Source organism: Myotis brandtii, unplaced genomic scaffold, assembly GCF_000412655.1.
Source record: "Myotis brandtii unplaced genomic scaffold, ASM41265v1 scaffold79, whole genome shotgun sequence".
In the NCBI taxonomy this organism is placed as follows: Eukaryota; Metazoa; Chordata; class Mammalia; order Chiroptera; family Vespertilionidae; genus Myotis; species Myotis brandtii.
Genome location: NW_005371173.1, coordinates 530,737 through 552,599, shown reverse-complemented (window position 1 = coordinate 552,599; position 21,863 = coordinate 530,737). Strand labels below are relative to the sequence as shown.

The 21,863-nt window shown below is 42.8% G+C and overlaps 1 protein-coding gene across 1 annotated transcript; it reads left to right on the top strand.

The window, feature by feature from the left end:
* The first annotated feature begins 279 nt into the window (after nucleotides 1–279).
* Nucleotides 280–847, top strand: TNP1 (transition protein 1 (during histone to protamine replacement)). Its single transcript, XM_005883390.2, has 2 exons — nucleotides 280–420; nucleotides 616–847. The coding sequence occupies exons 1-2, from the start codon at nucleotides 282–284 to the stop codon at nucleotides 642–644; spliced, it is 168 nt and encodes a 55-aa protein (XP_005883452.1). The 5' UTR covers nucleotides 280–281; the 3' UTR covers nucleotides 645–847.
* Nucleotides 848–21,863: the final 21,016 nt, after the last annotated feature.

Below are 21,863 nucleotides of genomic sequence, written 5' to 3'. Positions count from 1 at the left end.
CCCAGAAGCCCAGCTTAGGACTGGAATTTAGTTGTTCAATAACACCTGTCTAGAAGGCTTCATTAACATAAAAAGGACCTCAAAATTTGAGCTGCATTAAGAGGGGCCACTTTATTTCTCATATATGATGACCTAAGTGTAACAAAGGCTAGTGACAGCACAATGGAGCCCCGCCCACCTACTAAGCCACACCCCTTTACAATCACAATGGCTAAGGCCTTAAATACCCAGACTCGCCGCCTCCTGGCTCTGCAAAGCTCCTCATTTTTGCAGAAATTACAATGTCGACCAGCCGCAAATTAAAGAGTCATGGCATGAGAAGGAGCAAGAACAGATCTCCTCACAAGGGAGTGAAGAGAGGTGGCGGCAAAAGAAAATACCGGAAGGGCAGCATGAAGAATAGGAAACGAGGCGATGATGGTGAGTGAGGGATGAGTACAAGTGTGGAACATAGGGGAACTTGTTGCCCCAAGGCCCTCCCTCTTAGCTCTCCTAGGACCCTGAAATCTCAGCCTAAGAATTTCATTTCCATTTAAATTCATTTTGGGGCAGGAACAGTATGAATGGGTATGTTCTAACTGGTGTCCCTGTTGCAAACGTGTCCTTCCCCAACAGCCAATCGCAATTACCGCTCCCACGTGTGACCCCACTAGTGGGCTCTGCCCTGGTGGACTTCAAACAACACCAGGCAGCAACAAGAGGACAACAGAAGGGGGACTGCCAAAAAGACCTGAAGTTTAGATCAAAGCCACAGAACCTAGCCTATGGGTAAAATACCAATCGTGATTGAAATGAGGAATGTATAATGTTGGCTGTTTCTCCCCAACATCTCAATAAAATGTTGAAAACTGAAAAGTATGTTTATTTTGATCTTTAGTTGAAAAAGGTATTTTTATCTTTGGTTGAAAAAGGGTTTCTGAGCTAGGCAGACTTGGAATAATTGGCTGGTATGAAACCATTAAACATAACTTGGGAAATATCAAAGCAATTTGTCCTGTCTTCCTCCCCATGTGCCCCAACTTGGGTCTTGGTCTCAATATGCTGTCTCTCTCCCCAAATACCTTTATCAGAGCTCCAATAATGAGTCAAGGAGAGACATCAAACCACATGTTCGGCTAAAGGCATGTGTCAGAGGTAGAAAACGCAAGTTAGCTATGTTGGGCTTGAAATGGACAAAGCTAAAGTTGGGGATATTGCCTGGGAGGTTCAAGCCAGATTGGTGTGATGGTCATAAATTGACAGTGTCTGGAAGTAGCAATTACCTCCATTCTAGATGGACCTATATTGATCATTGGCAGGAAAAAAATAAATAAACAAAACCTGGCAGGGGAAAAAAAAACTGTCACTTTACCTTGGGTTCTGATATGGTCCAGCCAGGAATCTTGACACCTCCTCTCATCATTCACCCACTCACAGGGGGTAATATATTTCTTAATGAGTGCTTCCTGTTGCCTAAGAGTCACTACCAGGGTGGCACAAGCTGGAATTGAGACACTCATTTAAACCAAGCCACCCACTTGGTTGCTTGCAAGGTAAGGATATAAGCAGGAAGGAATGAGGATGTGAAGTTTCCAACAGTGGGGATTGTGACATGGAACCAAGTGACCAAGTTGTATTTTTAATGAAGCATTGGTGAGGCATGCCAGTACTGAATATTGGGAGATTAATGTCCCTATGGGTCAGATTCTAGTAGTACAGCAAAGGATCAGTGATTTTTCAGTAGCGAATGCACAGGCTCTGTCAGGTTCAGGTTCAAATTTCCCCTTAGCATTAGGTATACAGCCACTGAACTGAATTTATACTTCCCTATTAAGGAATAGAGAAAATACTCCATAACCCTCAGCCTCCGTATTATGCCTGGTTTACCTCCTACTAATGTTTGTTCATAGCATGACTGCACAAAGCTCTTTATAAACAGTCCAATCTAGACTCCCTAATCAGAAATGACCATCTTGCATCCTCTTATGCCCTCTGGGAGTTTTTCTGTTTTAAGAAAGACTAAGGTCCTTGCAACACACAAAATCAGTTAATGTCAGGCCTTTGCTGCTCCAGCTATAAATTCTTTTAAACTTATCCAGGAAGCAAAAACTAAGATGGAGTTGGGATGCAAGATGTTTATTAGAGACCAATACTCAGGGGGAAGGATGATTGTGTGGAGGAAGGAGTTGAACAGTTCTGCATGGGACCAAAATAGCCCAGCCAGGAAGCTTTGATAAGGGATGACCTTAGTCAAGGCTTTGCTGTGCTGAGGAGACCCTGGACTGCACACCCCACAATCTGAGCAGCACATCTCTGTATACTTTTCTTGATTTCCTGGGTTCCTTCCCACCTTTTCCATTTTCGTTCCTGCCACTCCCTTCAAATGCTTTTATGCACAGCTCCCTCTTCACACTGTGCTCACTGCTTTGCCTTGTCTCTGCCATCTTTCAGATTGACAGTATACACAAAGACAACCTCTCCCATAGGACAAAGGCTAGAGTCAGAAACTAGGAGAGCAACAGTTCTGAGTGTGAAATTTACTTCCCTCAAGAAACCGTTCTGCTCAGGAAGTTGGTCAGGATCCCCCAGGAAAGTGGATCCTCCAGAGAGCTCAAATGAAGAGTGACTAAAGGGACTATTCATAGAAATGAGATATTTAGAAACAAACAATGGTGGGTCTGAGGGTCAAATCAACTACATGGAGCCCCAGGAGAGCCAAAACTGTGTGTTTGGCAGATGGGCCTCTTGGTAAAGACTGTCCTGGGGAAGATCATAGCTACTGCTGGAGTCTCCGAAGCAGAACCGAAACACCCTGGCATTCTCCAATGCCCTCCAATCTCCTCCTTGTGCTTGCATAGGTCACACTGAACTGGAAGCCAGCAGGAGGGGATCCCACGATACCAAATATAAGGGCTAGCCTCCCGAGGCATCAAGGAGCACAGTGTGTTGGAGAATAGCTCTGAAAAACCAAAGATGCTAGCTAACACAACCTTGTAGGCAGCATTTCTTTTTTCCTTTAGTATCCTGTTTGTCTTCTCCCATTTGTTGTCACAGAACAAAGTCCTTTCAGCAGTAGAGAGGCCCCAAATTGAGTTCTCAGGGCTCAAAAAGCATGTTTTCATGTCATTTGCTGGACAAGTATATCCCCAGACTGTTCTAATATAATATTATATGTCAACAATTCTCTAAACACTGAAACTAATTAGTGACTAGGATGGGCATGTGGTGAATGGCCCTTGCCTGGTGACTGCAGTCTTTGCCCTCATGGACAGGTTGGAGAAGGAATGGTGACCACCCAGAAAACTGTTTTGCAGTAAGAACATTTTCCAGGCTCATATGCTGGAAATTTTCCAATGCTGGTGTTGACTTAGTCCCTGCCCTCCAGGAACATTCATTCCGTGTCTCTGTTGACAGCTCCTGTAGGCCCAGCAACCACCAGGCAGGCACACTGGTAGATAGCACAGGGGTCCTTTCACAGTGGTGGAGCTCAAACACCCGGCTCTTGGTGTGCTTTTCCTCCATCACCACAACCAAGAGGACTATGTTCCTCCTTCCAGTTTGCTCTGGAACGCTATGTCCTGAAGTCATCACTTACTCGAACTTTTTGGAAAGTCAAAAAAATAAAAGTTTTAAGGATCTTGGCCACCGGCCCTCGTGGGTCACCTTGACCTTCTTGTGAGCTGACTTGGATACAAGGCTTCTGCTCCACTAGCCTCAGGGTCTGACGGAATGGTCCCAGAGCATCGTGTGTGGGTGGAGAGAACCCAGAGGAGCTATGAGGAGAACAGAACTGACTCCCACCTCTTGCCCTGGGCCTTACAAAATGACTGGCCGTGTCTGTGCAGCCACAGGCAAACAGGAAGTTCTGGAGAAACGTTCAGGGCTGTGCAGAGGAAGTGAAGGCAACTGGGATGGGACTCTGTGTGCCCTGAAAGTAGTTGGTGCAAGTCAGACATGTACTGGGACTCGGGTGTCGGGTTCACCCAAAGGCTCTGTCCTTTGAGACCAGAGGATAGCAGCAGCCTGGCTCTGCAATCAGTACTCACTCACTCACCAGGCCCATTCTTGAGAGAAAACCAAATGGGACAGGGTCTTAATTCCTCATCACGAGGCATGGGGTCTTAGTTGCCAGTCTGGACCACCTCTCCAGGTTGATGAGTCAGGAAGCAATTTGTTTCACTTAGAGAAAACCAAATGGGACAGGGTCTTAATTCCTCATCGCGAGGAGCATGGGGTCTTAGTTGCCAGGCTGGACCACCTCTCCGGGTTGATGAGTCAGGAAGCAGTTTGTTTCACTCTGAGAGGGCCTCGCCTCACTTCTGAAGCCCCAAACCACCTTCCCTCTCCAGCCTTTCATCAGCCCAAACATGAGGCCTCTTCCTAATTGAGCTCAGTATCCCAGAAGTGGTACAGATGACAATTCTCTCCACACAGCACAGTACTAGGGAAAGGTTCCAGAACTGAAACCCGGGGGTCTGCACTCCATCAGCGCCAACTCCTCCTGCATTGTGACCTTGATCTGTCATCAGTCCTGCTTTACTCCAAGCCTTTGCACACCTCCTGACCTGCAGCAGTGGCCATTTCATCTCCTACTATGACTCCAGCCCACCATCACTGTAACCAAGCCTGACTCAGGCAGCGGGGAGGGTGGCTTCTCTGGGCACTGGTTCTACTAGCCATTTGATCTCTGGTGAATTTTCCCACCTCCATTAGCCTCATCTTCCTTATGTGTAAAAAGTCAGTCATAATAGCTACCTCACCAGGAGGCTTGTAAGAATATCAAATGGCTACTACACTTATCAGATGATCACTTCATAAGTTATATGAATGCTAATCACTAAGTTGTATACCTGACACTAATATAATATATATCAACTATAATTAAAAGTTTTTAAATGTTTTTTTAAAAATAATATCCAATGTTGGTAAATTATAGGCCTTGAGTAAGTTGGCTGCCTTCTCTGTCCCTCTGGACTGGCCTTTTAGATATCATTGTGACTGTCTGGCCCTGATTCATGATTCTGTGTGCTGCCTTACCTCAGGATGCCTTACAGCCTGAAGCTGTGGACAGATACCCTCCGTGCTGCCTACCTGCTCTGCAGAGAGTCCCCATTGTGATCTAGAGCCTCTTTATTTCCCCTGACCCTTTTACCTAGGCCAGGTCCTAAGATCAGGAAGCACCTACGCGTCCCTGTGGTTTGTTTTGCTCTCTTATAAAATGGACCTGAGGATGATATTATCTCTCCAACTAGACTTCACACCCATAGGAGCAAGAGACAAGCCATCCTTGAGTGAGGGGCAAGAGGATCACGTCAGGACACACAAACAGCCTTTGTTTCTTGGGAAACAAATCAATGAATCCACCTCTTAATATTCTGTAAAAAATAAAATCTGAGAATTGACGTCAGTGAAAAGGACCAAGGATGGATTAATAAACTCACTGATGGATCATGTTTATTTTTCCCATTAGCAGCAGGCATGTGTCTCTGTAATTAATTAGCTATGAAGCCCTCAGGTCTAATACACAGGTGGTTTCTAATGAAAAGACATAAAGAACCTGATCACAATTTACAGAGATCATCCTCTAACGTCCCTCAAATGGAAGCTCTCAGAAAGGGAGAGCTTCTCAACAGGACTAGACAGTGGACCTTGATTTATTGACTTACTGTTTCCTTCAGAACAATATTGTGAGAGGTATACAAAAACAGTTCTGAAATTTTCACCTGGGATCAATCTGATAAAATGCAGATTCTGATTCAGATGGGTCCAGGTGGGCCTGAGATTCTGCATTTCTAAGGCTCCCCGGTGACGCTGATGCTGCTGGTCCAGGAACCACACTATGAATGTTGGACTGGAAGCCCAGAGAGCAGGCCCCAGCTGGGCTTTGCCCAAACTTCCATGGCAACTCATTTAGAGCCCTCTCTGGGGCTCTAAAATCTCTTCTGATTCTTAAAAAAGAAGTCCTAATGGATGAGAGTAAAGAAATATAGCCCAGCAGCAGCCATCTCTCTGACTTCTCTCCTAGAAATAGAAGCCAGCAGAATAGCAGGGTATGGATAAAGGGCTTTCTTTGCCACCTCTGAACCATGGACAGGCCACATTACTTCAGAACATGGGGACCGTCGTACTTGCCAGGGATAGCATAAGAAAGAAGTGAGAGCCCCGGCTGGGTGGCTCAGTCTGGTTGGAGCATTGTTCTGTACACCGAGAGGTTGCAGGTTTGACTCCAGGTCAGGACACATACCTAGGTTGCAGGTCCAATCCCCAGTCAGGGCATGTGTGGGAGGCAACCAATTGTTTCTCTCTCACATCTATGTGTCTCTATCTATCTCTTCCTCTTTCTCTAAAGTCAATTAAAAAATAAAATAAAAAACACATATCCTTGGGTAAAAATTAAGAAGAGGAAGGAGGAGGAGGAAGAGGAGAAACAGGAGGAGGAGGAGAAGAATTGGAGAAGGAGAGAAGGAGAAGGAGAAAAGAGAAGAGAGAGGAGATGAGAAAAAGCTCTGCAAACAGGGAGGCCTCTCCCAGCCTTGCCACCATGGGAGGCTAGAAAGGGAATCTCTGGCTTAACCACTTAATCCATCCCCTTTTTCTTTTCTATTTGCTGCCCTCACAGCCTACCTGCTACTGCTCAAAGTATGCATCTGTTTGTATTTTGTTGAGGGCAACAGAGACAAATTCCAGCTAACTTAAAAGAGGGAGATGTGGGATCTATTGGAAGGCATGGAATTGCTTGGGAGACAAGGAAAAGCTAGACAGCTGGGCCACGTGATGGGAGTCAAGCAGGAAGCAGACAGGGTGCTCTCCTCACACTGAAATGTCTCCAATTGTTCTCCATTCTTACATCACTCCCCTAAAAATCCAGGGTTGCAGGAGAGAGAAAATAATGGTCAAGCTTGTGTTGTAGTGAGGTGGGATTGGCCCTGAAGGGAAAATCGAGGGACTTCCATCACAGAAAGGAGGGTGTAAGCCAGGCAGCCAAGCACAATGTCCACTACAGAATGAAACTCGCTCCGTAGGGAAGAAACAGCATCCTGAGCACAAAACAGCCACATTCTTCCATCCCTGCATCTATGAACACCCTCTAACATGCCGTTTTTCCTGTAAAACCACCATCTTAGCACAAAGAATTTGCTGAGAACATATAACATACAATTTACTTTCACTGCCAGAACCAGAAGTTGGCTTTATTCTCGACTCGCTTTATTTTCCCCATGAAGAACATTATCACACGGAAAAAGTGAACAGCAAATGGGAAAGCAAGGAGAGTCATAGCGCTGCATGCAGGCTGCTGCTGGAGGCAGGGACAGGCCTATTAGCTAGGGGCACGTTTTCTACTCATGTTTCAGCAAAAGTAAACATGCCTGGGAGTCAGGGAGCTTCAGGAAGCGTCCAAAGGGTGACTGTGATCTCTGAAAATCAGGAGTCCAGTGATGCAGATTTGCATTGAGTTGCGGAGGCCCAGGCCTCAGGGGGACTCCATCACCCCTGTCTGAGTCTTAAGAAAAAAGAAGCAAAACATGTTCTGGCTGACTTAGCTCCCATGGGTCTGAGTCTTCACCATCTAGTATGGGAGCCACTGGCCTTGTGTAGCTATTGAGCACTCGAAATGGGGCTGGATGTGCTCTCACTGTAACATACAGGGGTGGGAAAAAGTAGGAAAAAGTAGTTCTACATCTGTTCATATGACAAAAGCCATACAGATTATGATTATTTTACAATACTTAACTCAAAAGAAGGTCACCATGAAACTGTAAACCTACTTTTGCCCACTCTGTAATACTGGCTTTCAGAGATTTAATATGAGCAAAAGAGTGTTACATGTCTCGTTAATAATTGTTTTGCATTGATTGTATGTTGAAATAATATTTTAGACATATTTGATTAAATAAAATAAAATTAATTTTATATGTTTCTTTTTTCCTTTTGACATACAGCTACTAGAATACTGGGGATCACAAATGCAACTGGTGTTATATTTTATTGGACAGAGCCAGCCTAGGGTCCCCTGGATTTTCACAGCTCAGTATCCATCCCCTCCTCCACCATACTGTCTGCCCTTTTCATTTACAGCAGAGCCAATGAGGGCCTGTTCTAAGTGAGCACTGCAGAGAGATGAATAAAACCCCATTATCTACCTTCAATTTTCCCAACCCTCCCTCACACACAACTACACATACCCCCCTATGTCTTTATGAACTTAATCTTTTAGATCTAAAGTTTTAGGAAGTGGTTGCTGTGTTCTGTTGTGCTATTCTTGCTATTCCCATGGTCATCCTTATTGTCCCTGATGTGCCTATATGATTGTCTTCCCAGATGTCAAGGGCCAAAACTGCCCACCACTGTATTGCTGTATAATTTCTACAACATTGGATTCCTAGTGAATGGTTTCAAAGTTGGCTGGTGTATAAACACAATATACAATTGTTTTTAATGCTTGTTCTTTTTGTCATATTAGGAAGTTCTATATGTCACATCCACACACGTGCGCGCGCACACGCGCACACATACACAGGATGGGGAATAACTTGACATCTAATTATCATAGTGATCTACTCACATCTACCTGTTAACTCACAGCCACACTCACAAAGACAAAAAGTAGAGAGAGAAAAATTCAAGATGGTAGCACTCGGCTTTAAATTCTATCTTGTTTTCCATACATTTACTTGAAATTAATAGAATTGTAGAAATTTTTACATCTAGGAATAATAACAGCAATGTACTTATGCTAGATACTCTCCTAAGAGCTTTATACATATTAACTTCTTTCATACTCATCATAACCCCATGAAGTACATAATATTATGACCTCTGTTTTAGAGATAAGAAACCAAGGAAGAGAAAGATCAAGTAATTTATCCAAGGTCAAATGGCTGGTGAGTGGTAAAGGTGGGATTTGAACAAGGCTATCTAGAGTTCTGCATCTGTGTGCTTAACCATGACACTGTGGCCTTTGTTTTACAGGTGGAGGAATAGAGGCTTTGAGATTGGAAAAGACGTGCTTAAGACGCCCAGTTAGTGACAGAGGCAGAACCAGACCTCTATTCTCTGCTGTCCCCCCTCCCACATTGCCCCAGGCACACTACCCCTAAAACCAGACCATGTCCTTCTCCAAAGTGAAGGGGTATTTTGATAGAAGTAGAATGCTTGGGCGTGGGAGACAGACAGGAACAGGAACAGACAACATTTGTCATCTCTCTGGTAAAGGCAGGATCATGAGTCAAACCCTAAGCAACAAATTATAACAGAAAAAACAAAGGCTCTGGCATCAGCCAGTTCTAGAGTCAAATCTTGCCATAACCACTTAAAAGTTACATGACCTTGAACAAGTTACCCAACTTCTCTGAGCTTCTGTCACTTGCTGTGTAAAACTGAGTTAAAAACAACCCCTTCAAGGTCACCATGAGGATCTGTAAAGGGTCCGCAAAGGATCCATATGCAAAGCAATGCACGTCATACCTGGTGCATGGTGAGTACTCTATAAATATCAGTTCCTCTGCAGACCACCCCTGCCCTGACTTCAGGAGCCAAACTAGACCCCCTGGAATTTTGGCAAAAAATAAAAATAAAAAACGTTTAACTTTAGTAAAATAAGGGTGTAAGTCTGGAGGGGTGGCCCCAGGGGCTGAGGAGTGGAAACCGTCATGCTATATGTGACATAGCAAGTCAGTTGGGGGTTACCACCATGAGATGCACCCCATGGCCTCACTGTGTTGCTAGAAAGACAGAGAAGGATTGTGAGCTCTAGCTTGAGTCACAGAAGCCCTTTGTATCTCCCAAGGGCTGGGTGCCCCCCTTCCCCAGCTACAGGAACAGTGGTGGGCGGGGTAATCTGGCAGCCTGGATTTCATCTACAAAAGGTTGGCCTGATGCCCAGCCTGGGGTGTTTCAAGGGCCAGGGAGGTGCCCTGTGAGGTGGGGACAGGTGTAGACAAAGAGCAAAGACTCAGAAAAAGAGAGATGTCTCTTTCTTATATCTTTCAGCTTGTAGTTTAATGAATTAAAATTTATTTTAAAAACTATTTGGGCTTAAAGAGGTCCCCTCATTCCATGTCTCAGTTTCCTCATATAAAAGAAAGACTCTCCAAATGTCATAGGGCCCTCAGAGGACCCGCCCAGGGTCTGCTTCCCCATTCCCCTGCCCATAGCACACACTGCGCTTCCTTACCCCTACTGAAGAGATGGAAAACCCAAGGATGAGATCCCAAGACTCCAGAGATGAGCACTTTCTCTTCTAGGTCTACTTATTTTCCATGGTTTCAATTGCAAGGAAATAGAGCCAGAGCCCAAAGGGAGGCTTCCCTCTGGAAAGAGACCTCTTTTGTTTCTCACTATCACCTCTCTAACATTCTTCCCATATTTTAAAACACGGTTCCAAGAACCTTTTCCTAATCAACCCAGCCAGAAAAGAATGGGCTTTATCACCTCTCAGTTTCCAACTCACTGTGTTTGCCCTTCTGGAAGTCCATACTGGCTACAATAATATTAGAGCTATGGGGTTGCGTTCTCATGGCCCTCAAGGAGCATGATTTCCCTGAAGACAGACCACCATCATCCCTTCATCCAGGTTGCTCACTCCAGGGTTCTGGGTTGAGACAATATCCTCCCAGCTCAACCAGTGGGGTTTATTGACTGTTTACTCTGAATCGGAACTGTATTTATGCTTTATGTTTTCCCACATCTATCCAGGACAGCAGCCAGTGCCATAAACCTTATGAAGTGAGAGGCCACTATGCTACAGCTGCTCTTGATGTTGAAAGTGAGGTCCCTGCTATCATTTGTGCCCTCAGGTTCTATGCAAGGTTCAATAAGGGTGTGTTAAGTACCTAAAAGATGCAACCTATTGTCCTGGGCCCTTCAGAGTATACACCAGGAGTTCCCAATGTTGCTCACACCACCACAACTCAATTCTAAACGCATTGATATGGCCAGAGAGAGCTCCATCAATTCAAACTGGTACTCAAGGCCTGGACACTCCGTAGGGCAGGCAGCATGATGTTTCATACTTCACTATGTTTCCAGCCCCTCATACAGTGCCTGGCACATAATAGTTGCTCAACAAACATGTGATGAATGAATGGATGGATGCAATGCTGCTGGTAAGTGGCCACATATGTCTTCGATAAGGAGAAGGAAGACAATGAAGAACATTGCAGATAGAAGGGAATTCAGAGTTTTTCTAGACCAACCTCGGTTTAGATAAAAAAAAAAAAAAATGAGGACCAAGGTCACATGGTGGAGTGGAAAAGGGCAGTGAACCAGTGTTGGGAGATCTGAATACCCTGGTTCTGACAAAAACTCAGAAAAAAAGAGCTGTTAGTAGGAGGCGCTGTTAGGGCAGCTATCTTTGCCCCTCCCTCCCACCTCATCTAAGTCAGTTCTTCTTTTATACTCTCAAACATTTGCATGTCCTTTAATATCACTTTTCACATACTGGGTTTCATCCTTATTAATTCCCTGTCTGCCAACTTCATAAAGCTGAAAGTCGTGGTTTGGTTTGGTTTACTTTCTCTCTGACCATAGTATCCCCTACCACCATCTGAATCATATAATAAATATTTATTAAATACATGAATTTATTGATGATACATTCTTCCTCAATTACATGCTAAATTTTTCATGGAGGCTAGAGTGGCTCCTTGTAACTCTGTCAATTAGTATTTGAGAAAGCTGATCAGAACAGCAGAGGGTTGAGTTCTGATCTAGAGAGCTGGGGGGACCCAGCACATGTAGGGCTGTTCGAGCAAAATAGATTCTAACTTAGAAAAGGATGGGGCGGGGGGAGGGGTGTCTTTCGAATCACAGGCTCACACTAATCTGAGCTGAGAGCAAACTTGAGGGAGTGTTCCATAGCCCAGGTCAGAGGAAGACAGAAATGCAGAGTTTCTGCTGGTGGGACTGAGGCTGTGGCTGAGTGGCAGCTGGAAGAAAGTTGGGACCTCCCTTTGGGAAGGTTTAAACCTAGAATATGACTGGGAAGAAGCTGCTATCCTCCAGATTCAGGACTAAAAGGTGGCAGGGTTAGCCAGAGAGTGAAACATAAACTTGATATTTTTAATTCTGATCTATGTTAAGTTGTGCCAAGATATGTGCCTGTAAATTATACTCCTATATGTAGACTGTGTACTGAGATTTTGAGCTTAATCGGAAAACTAATAGAAATATCATGAGGCTAATCCATTATCAAGGAAGACTTGATATTTAGAACATGAGTGAGGAGCCAGGTCCTGGTTCAAAGGTCTAGTCTGAGAAAGAAAATGATAAACAATGCACCCAACAAGCCATGTAGAAAATCATAAAGAGTGAGGGAACCACGGGGATATATCTGTGTTGTTCAAGCAGAAACTCAGGCCCTAAGATTTTTGAAACCTTGAAGGGTAGAAGTTTAAAAAAAATGTAAGGTGATTTATTAAAAATTCAAATGGGCAAATTCTTGGACTCAGAAATTTTACCTCTAGACATTTTAGAGAAATCTTTACATCTCCACACAAGAAGTGTTCAAAATTGTCATTGCCACATTTAAAGTAAACAAGACTCTCACACAGAGTGACTTAGCAATAAAAGTGGGCCTGCTCTAAAGCCTAATGCAGGTGTCCTTTCTTATAGCACATCCTAGGGAACTATATAATAAAGTAAAATGCATCTATGCCACTATGTATTCTGTAGCTGTTAGAAATATACACATACATATATGTGTACTGATATAAACTGAGCTCTCCAAAACATATTATTATGTGGGGAAGAAATTAGCAAGATAATACATACAGTATGACATCCTTTAAATTTAACAGGGTAGAACTTTTTAAATGTAAAAATAACAGGTGTGTGTATATAAACACATATACAGGGTGGAGCCAAAGTAGGTTTACAATTGTGAGTATGTGAAATACAGAGTTTACTCTTGTATTAATATTTATATATTATTTTCCATACAAATAACTGAAACCTACTTTTGCCCCATCCTGTATGTGTGTGTATGCAATATATATGTATATTTAATGCTTATTGCATATAACATTACTATATTTAAAATAGCTTTTCTTGAAATATTAATGTTTATTGCATGTACATTATATTTAAAATAGTTTTTCTTAAAATATTAATGTTTATTGCATGTAACATTATTAAAATAAGAAATACGAAAAAGATAAGAGAGAGTAGAAGAGAGGAAGGGAGGCGAAGAGAGAGAGAGAGAGAGAGAGAGAGAGAGAGAAGCACATGAATATACACACACACACATAATTTTGCAGGTTTTTAAAAATATTTGCACCAAACTGTTGACAGTGATCATCTCTGGGAAGAAGCACAAGATCAAGTGGTGAACACGCAAGATTTATTTATATTGTTTAAATTTCATTCCACATTACTTCTGTAATTAACTTTTTTTAATTTCTTCAAGCTGCAAGCAATTTTTATCTGGCATGAAATGGAAAACATCAACAGTCCTTTAGCATAGAGTCTCTTTGTTCTGAGGAAATTGCCCGAATGAGAGTTTTAATGATATAAATGGAGAGTAAAGACTAACTTCTGTGCAAAAGATGAGGTTGCCAGGAGAAAAGTGCCTTGGAGGGCTGATACTCCCTGTGTTAATGAGTCCCTGTGTTGGAGCGGAGCTGATTGTATATAGTAGGCGGGTTTTGAGGACATGTGTCCTAGCTGAGAAAGGAAGGAGGACCCAGAGGAATGGTGGGCATGCATGGCCCACCGGGCAGCAACATGCTCTGAGTGTGAGCTCCTGTGGTTAGAACTTTGAGGACAAGAGGCTTGAAATATTTTCCTATGATCTTTCATGAAACTCTGGCTGCACACTGTGTTCTTTCTGTGAGCAGGTAACCAAATGAACCATGTGACACCCTTCTTCTCTGCCTCGTGTGGAAACAGTCCTGGACTGAAGATGGCTGACTATTGTGAATGGCGTCTTCAATGAATGGGATACAGCAATACTGATGCCATGTCACTGCCAAGGTTAGGTTAGAAAAAGTCTTGGCTGCTGTCTTGCTCACCTTCTCTTACTCTCTTACTTATTCACTTTGATGGAACACAGCTGCCATGTCATGAACTGCCATATGGAAAAAGACTTATAACAAGGAAATTAGGAAGACCTCTTACCCATAGCCAGTGGGAAATTTAAGTTCTTAGTCCAACAGCCTGTGGTGACAGAATCCCAACAGGTGAGCTTGTTATGTGAACTTGAAATCAGACTCTCCCCAGTTGAAGCTTCTGATGAGAATACAGCCCTCCCTAACACCTTGATTGCAGCATCATGAGAGACTTTGAGCCAGAGGGACCTTGTGGAGACACACCCATTTCCTGAACCATAGAAACTATGAAGCAATAGGTGTTTGTGGTTTTAAGCCGCTAAGTGTTTTGCTTACTCCTCACCTGAGGATATGTTTTATTTATTTCTTTAGAGAGAGAGAAACATCAATGTGAGAGAAACATCAATTGGTTGCGTTCTGTACGCACCCGGACTAGGGATTGAACCCATCACCTTTTGGTTTACTGGACAATTCTCCAACCAACTAAGCCACCTGACCAGAGTTAGGCCACTAAGTTTTGGGGTAATTCCTTAGAAAACAATAGATAACTAATACATTCAAGCCCCTGGATCTTTCTTAAGCCTCTATATTCCTTGCTCTTTTAAATTCTGCAGTGAAAGAGAAAATATCTTACTGAGATGCAGAGTCCCAGCGCCGCAGCATAGCCAAGACCTTTACTGGAATTCCAGGAGCTGAAGGTTAGAGGGCCAATGCTGCTGCATGCCACCAACTGCTCCTGCCTTTTGGACTCGTACTGACTGCAGCTAACTGCCATGCCTCAGCCCTCAGCCCCCTCTTCAACTGTTATGAGACCCGTGTCCCATGTGCTTCCATGTTCCTCTGAAGGAAGCTTCAAGATACTGTAAAAAGCAGTCACCTGACTTTAGAAAACACCTGAGCCCAGAATCAGCCCAGCACCATGAGTCCAGCAAATGGTATCTCAGGAAACCAGACCCTTCTGCCTACAAGGCTGACATAGTGCTTTCTCCAGAACATCTGGTTTGGTTCCAGGGGAAGTCATTCACAAGACTCAGGAGGAGGCAAAGAGGTCACCCAGAGGAGAGGCCTGGTTGGGAGTTCAGACTCGAGTTTGAATCTCTGTAATATGGCTGGATTGCCCAGGGGATGTGGACTGGGACTCAACTCTATGTCTCAGCTTATCTTCCTATAAAATAGAGGGAAATGTGAGAGATTTCTACCTCTCCTAACATAGCTCTAAATTTTCGCCGAAGTGCTTCCTCCTACCCACACTCTACAACTGTCTCCTCAAACCCTCCCCTTCAAACCTCTGCCCAAAACCAAGAGAAAGTATGAGGCAGAGAGAGTCTGCTCCCTTAAAGACAGTAAGCAATGGAAAGGAACGCTACAGTGAAATTTAAATACAGAATCTTTCCCTCCACTCCCTTCTGTTCTATTCTTTGGGAAGACTCATCCACGCAATCCAATATAATAACCAACAGGGTCTGGCTACCATGATGGTGGTATTTGTGTTCTCCAGAAGGCAAAAATGAGACACAAAAAAGAAAGATTTGGGGTGGGGCAGGGGTTGGGAGGAGGGGGGCTAAGAGGCAGGGGGAAATTGGGAGACATCTATAATACTGTCAACAATTAAAAAATGATTTCACTTTTTAAAAATGCATTTTAATTCTTTTTACTCCACCTGCATCCATAAAAATAATCAAAAAGGCTGAGTGATTTACTCATGTCCAGAGCAGTGTGTGCCAGAAAAGATAATGCACCTACCTGCTGTCTCTTTTGACTGCATGTAGAAGAAAATCTGACTCAAATACATTAAACCTAAAAAGCACTTTATTGGCTCAGTTAATTAAAAAGATGAAAGGTATACTGGCTTCAATAGTTCCACTTAGAACTTATTCTCTTTCTATCTCTCTGTCCTAACTTCAACTTCTTCTCCACACTGCATCCCCTACTGTTCCCAAGAATGGCTGCCAGCCAGCAGCTCCCAGAGTCATGAACTTCCTCATTCACATCTAGAAGGTATGCAGGAGCATCTTTGTCCCAGCATTCACACAAAAAAAAAAACAAAACAAAACAAAAAAAAAAAAAGGCCTGATACTCACTTGGACTTTGCTAGCTTAAGCCCCCAAGTCACACCAGAAGTAATCATTACTGGCAGGGGATTGGCTATTCTATTTGACTAAGCTACCAATGAGCCAACAGCAAAAGCAGCTTCCTTGGACCACTTGAATTCCCAAATAAAACTGGAGACCTTTGACAAAGAATAAGGGAAAATGGATGCGGGAAAGATAACCAACTAGTATCTGCTATAGATGCAAAGTGGTTTATCAAGTTCAGAACCCCAGGGTTGGTTGGTTTGTTTGCTTGCTTGCTTGTTTGCTTGCTTGCTTTTAAGGCTTTATTTTTTTTTCTTTATTGATTTATTTTTATAGCAGGTTTAGGTTCACAGCAATATTAAGAAGGTACAGATATTTCCCATATAACCTCTGCTCACACATGAATCTCCCCCATTATCAAAATCCTCCACCTGAATGGGGCATTTGTTACAATTAATGAACCTACATTGACACATCATAATTACTCAAAGTTCATGATTTACAGCATGGTTCACTCTTAGTGTTGTACATTCTGTGCGTCTGAACAAATGTATAATGACATGTATCCATCATCCATCATTATGGAATCATACAGAATATTTCACTACCCTTAAGGTCCTCTGTGCTCTACCTAGTCATATCTTTCCCACCCAAAACCCCCCAACCCCTGGCAACCTCTGATCTTTTTATTGTCTCTATAATTTTCCTTTTCCAGATTGTCATATAATTGGAATTATCCAGTATGTAGCCTTTTAAATTGGCTTCTTTTACTTAGTAATATGCATTTAAGATTTCTCTATCCTTTCCATGGCTTGATAGCTGAAAAATATATTCTTTTATGTACCACCATTTATTTATCCATTTATCTACTGAAGGATATCTTCATTGTTTTAAAATTTAGACAATTATGAATAAAGCTGTTATGAACTTGCATATCTAAGTTTTCGTGGGAACATAAGTGTTCACTTTTTTGGATAAATACCAAGGAGCACAATTGCTGGATTGTATGGTAAGAGTAGGTTTAGTTTTATGAGAAGATAACAAATTATCTTCCAAAATGTCTGTACCATCTTGTATTTCCACCAGCAAGAAATGAGAGTCCTGTTGCTCCACATCCTCACCAACATTTGGTGTTGTCAGTAGTCTAGACTTTGCCATTCTCGTAGGTGTAGAGTGGTATCTCATTGTTGTTTTAATTTGCATTTCCCTGATAACATATGATGTGAAGCATCTTTTCATATGGTTACTTGCCATCACATATATTCTTTGGTGAGGTGTGTGTTAATGTCTTTGGTCCATTTTGTTAAAATTAGGTTGTTTGTTTTCTTACTGTTGAGCCTTAAGAGTTCTTTGCAGCCCTAGCCAGTTTGGCTCAGTGGATTGAGTATCAGCCTGAGAACCAAAGGGTCCCGGGTTCAATTCTGGTCAAGGGCAGGTACCTTGGTTGCAGGACCAAAGGGTCCCAGGTTTGATTCCAATCAAGGGCACGTACCTTGGTTGCAGTCTTCCGGGCTCAGCATCGATGTGTTTCTCTCACATTGATGTTTCTCTGTCTTTCTCTCTCTCTTCCACTCTCCCTAAAAATCAATGGAAAAATATCCTCAGGTGAGACTTAACAAAAAATAATTTTTAAAAAGAGTTATTTACATATTTTGGATAATAGTCCTTTATTAGATGTGTCTTTTGCAAATATCTTCTCCTAGTCTATGGCTTGTCTTATCATTTTCTTAACATTTTTGTCCTTTTCTTGTTTCCTTAACAACTGAATAGAGTGTTGTGCAGAGTGTGAGCCAATAATCTACCATCCCTATTCTATCCAGTTTGGACAGCATGGAGATTCACTGGCCAATAAGAGCAACTATGCCCCAGTGAGCTTCCTTTCAAAAGCCTGTTTATGTGTGGTGTTCCAGACTCCAGGGAACCAGTAAAATGCATCACATTGAGCACTTCATAGAGTACTAAACGACCCAAATGAGTATGGTATATAAAGTTGGGTTCTCAAGTTTACTTGTAAGTGTACACATGTGCACACAAACTCACAGCTTGAGGGCAGGGACTACATCTATTTCATTTAGTTTTCTTTTTTTCCACTCATCCTTCACATGCTCATATGGTGTCTTATATACAAGACATAGGATCAGAGTTTGATGAATAAATGAAGAAAAGAAGAAATGAATTAATTGGTAATTTACTAGTAGTGAATGTTCAGGCTATGAGTTTGAGCCAAGAGAGGTGAGTTGTTCTTGGATACATCAGAAAATACCTTTGCTAATTACACCAGGCATGAAACACTATACTGAGAATCATAAATCTGTGGGAAAGTCAGAATTTGAGCCAAATTGAATTACCTGTGCTGAGAACTGGTTCAGACCTGTCCAAGTTCTTGCCCACAACCCTCAGACACAGATGTTTCTACTGCACTTGGGTATATAAGAAGGAGTAAGTGATCCTGTTAGGTTATTTAAACATGCATGTTAATTTGGTGAGCAATTAAAGCAGCATTATGAGTGGTTAAAGTCACAGAGTCTAGAATCAGCCTTCTGTACTCAGATCCCAAGTGTGTCACTGAGCATTGGTAACCTTAGGTTAAGTGACTTAACCTCTGCCTCCATTCTCTCATCTGTAAAATGGGGTTAAGAATAGTACTACTTCTTAGGATTATTGAAAGATTTACATGATTTACTATTTAAAAATTGCTTCCAATAGTGGCTGACCTAGAGAAAGCACTACATAAATATTTGTTATTATTTTTGCTCCTTTTTGTATACAGAACCCACAGAGTCTGACTCTTGACCAATGAATACTTTGGTTTCAGAAGAAGAACTCAAAGACTGTGCAGACATGGACTCAAGCCAGGGAGCCAGGCCCATTTTCTTGTCTAGATAATAAGAATCTTTGCCGAATTTATTGCCCATACCCTGGCTTTCTTTTCACCCATAATAACCCATAAATAAAGTGTGAGGAGCTAATAATACAGGCTGAGGCAGAGATAAGAGAACAGTAGAGGCCAGAAGGGTGGCTTCCGTTCTCCAATATAGACAGAAATATTGCAGGAATCAATGGGGGCTTTATATCAAATGCCTTCTTTGCTTTTCATGGCCCTCCACTCTTTTTCTCTCCTTTTCTAAGCTGAGAACACTGTCGTTTTCTGAAAAGAATAACAAAGATGCATATATGCCTATAAATGGAAGATGAAGTGGTGACTGAGGGCTTCCTCTTGCCAAGGAAAATAAGTGCAAGGGAGCTGAGAGAGAGGAGCCAGGGGACCCGGCAAATCAGAAGCTCTCCATCTCCTTGGGAGCCGGCTCTGGCCTATGCAGGTCTGACTCTCTGGGAACAGCAGCTCCATGGTCCTGCGGGAAAGCCCTGCCAGGAACCTTGGGGCCATGGACCAGGGGTTGCTGGGAGCTGAATGCTGACATTTGCCATGGGAAAGGAAGAGACCCTGGAGGCTGGTGTCCCAGAGAAACCACTGTTTAATTCAACAAGCATCAGCTTACTGACTGCTGTGCTCAAGGCATGGGGCTTAGGGGCAGGAGAAGCTAAGAAGTTATATGTTCTGTCCTCACAGACTTAGGGTCAATGGGGATGGGCCTGTGAGAGTGATGGTTAGACAGATATAAATGTAGCTGCACCTTCTAATCACCAAGAATGAGGAGGTTTCCAGGAGTGAGGGGTCATACTCAATTTGAGGAAGTGACATTGGAGGTTAGTTTTAAAGGAAGGGTAGGATTTTGACAGATGGAGATGGGGTCATGGGAGTGTATTATGAGCAAAGTGACTGATGTGACTTGGGATGAAGACAGGGAGACCAAAGGCACCTCTCGGGGGAAACAAAAGACTCAATATAACAGTTTGGGCAAAAATGGGAGAGTAATGTTTAAGTGTGCAACTTGGAAAAGAACCCTGAAAAGTCAGGCTGGAGGCGATGGGGACTCACTGAACGTTTGGAATACACGGGAGTACATGATAAGTGCTAGGTTTTAGGATAACCATCCTGCAGAAAGTGAGGATGAATTGGAAGGAGGAAGAAAGGAGACAGCTTGGAAAGCAAGATATCTAAAGGCTTTCATGACAGTTTTTAAAATCTAAATTTCTTACCACAGCATAGCTATAAGGACCCTGTTCTGCCTATCACTCCTAACTCATCTTGTGCCACCCTCACTACACTCTAACAATACTGGCTGTCTTTCTGGTCCATTAACATACAAGCTTCTTATACCTCAAAGCCTTAGCTTGCCTCCAAGATGGCCACCATCAATCCATTTCCTCCTTGAATGCATCAGGCATTCTCCCTTTGAGTGGTGGAATCTAAAACTCCATGTCCTAGAATCTAGGCTGGCCTGTGACTGCTCTCATTAACAAGATGCTACAGAAGTGACACTAAACCAGATCCAGGTCTAGTTTTTAACAAGTAGGGCAGTTTCCCCCTTCTGCTCACTCTAAAGAAATCCAGCCTCCATGTAAGAAGTCCAGCTATCCCGAGTCCTCCATGCTATGAGGAAGCCCAAGCTAGACAAATGGAAAAGCCATAGGAAGAGAAAACATTGATAGGCAACCTTCAGCTAGTCCAGCCAGCCTAGCCCCTGAACCATAGAAGTGGAAAAACCAGCTTGAATACCCAGTCCAGCTGAGCCTTCAGATAACTTCAGTCCCAACTGTTATCTGACTACATCTGCAAGAGAGATCCCCCTAGTGAGAAGATCCAGAAATGCCCAATCAACCCACAGAGTTGTGAGAGATGATAAGACATTGTTGTTGTAAACCATTAAGTTTTGGGGTAGTTTGTTATGTAGACATAGATAACCAAAGGACCCATTTCTTTCTCTGGAACTCTCCTTTTTCTTCCACCCCTACCCTCATGTGTCCCTCATGGTGGATCACAAATTTCAGATGCCACCCATGCTTCTTTTCCCACTCTACCTAAATATCCTGGGTTCCACCTCACTCTGAATGTTATTGTATTATCTCACACCCTTTTTGCTCCCTTCCCAGCATTTCTCATAATTGAGCTATTATTTGTGGCTGTTGCTTCTTTTTCACTAAGCATGGGCTCTCTGAAGTTAGAGGCCATAAATACTTTGACCACTATTTCATCCCTATATCCAGAAGATAGTATATGCCCAATAAACATTTATCAAATGGATGGACAAGTCATAATCTCTCTATACAACACAGAGCCACTGACAGTGTGATGATAGGTGGCAGATTAATTTCAAGAGCCCCAATAGTCTACCAAGCAAATAAGTGAATAAATATATATAGTCTAGTTGAAAAGTCTTAGAAGTATGTTCTTTTCATGTACCCAAAATTAGCTGATCAAAGAATGGCTGCAGAGAAGATGCTCATTACAAGTCACTGATTAGTTGACAGAAAATTTGATTAAAAAACTGATGACTTAATAGATGGGTTACTAGTAGAGTCAGTTCTAGAACTTCTGATGCCACAAGGATCCTTAAAAGTCTAGGAGAAATCATTTAAAAAACAGTCGAAATAGCCTGAGGTTTTCTCCTCTTTTACCAACTCTCCCCCATGTAGAACTTAACCTGCATAAACAGAATTCTTGGAGCATGTCACATGCCTACTGTTTCTGGTTCCCAGTGGGAGATGGGTAGTGAGGAGAAAGCTGATCAGAAGGAATTCAAGGGTGAAGTTAGGCAGTCCATCACTCTGGATCATCAGACCCCAAGTAATCAAATCACTGACAGGGTTATAACTCTCATGATTATCAGTGGTCCAAGCCTCATTGTGTGTCCCATTACCT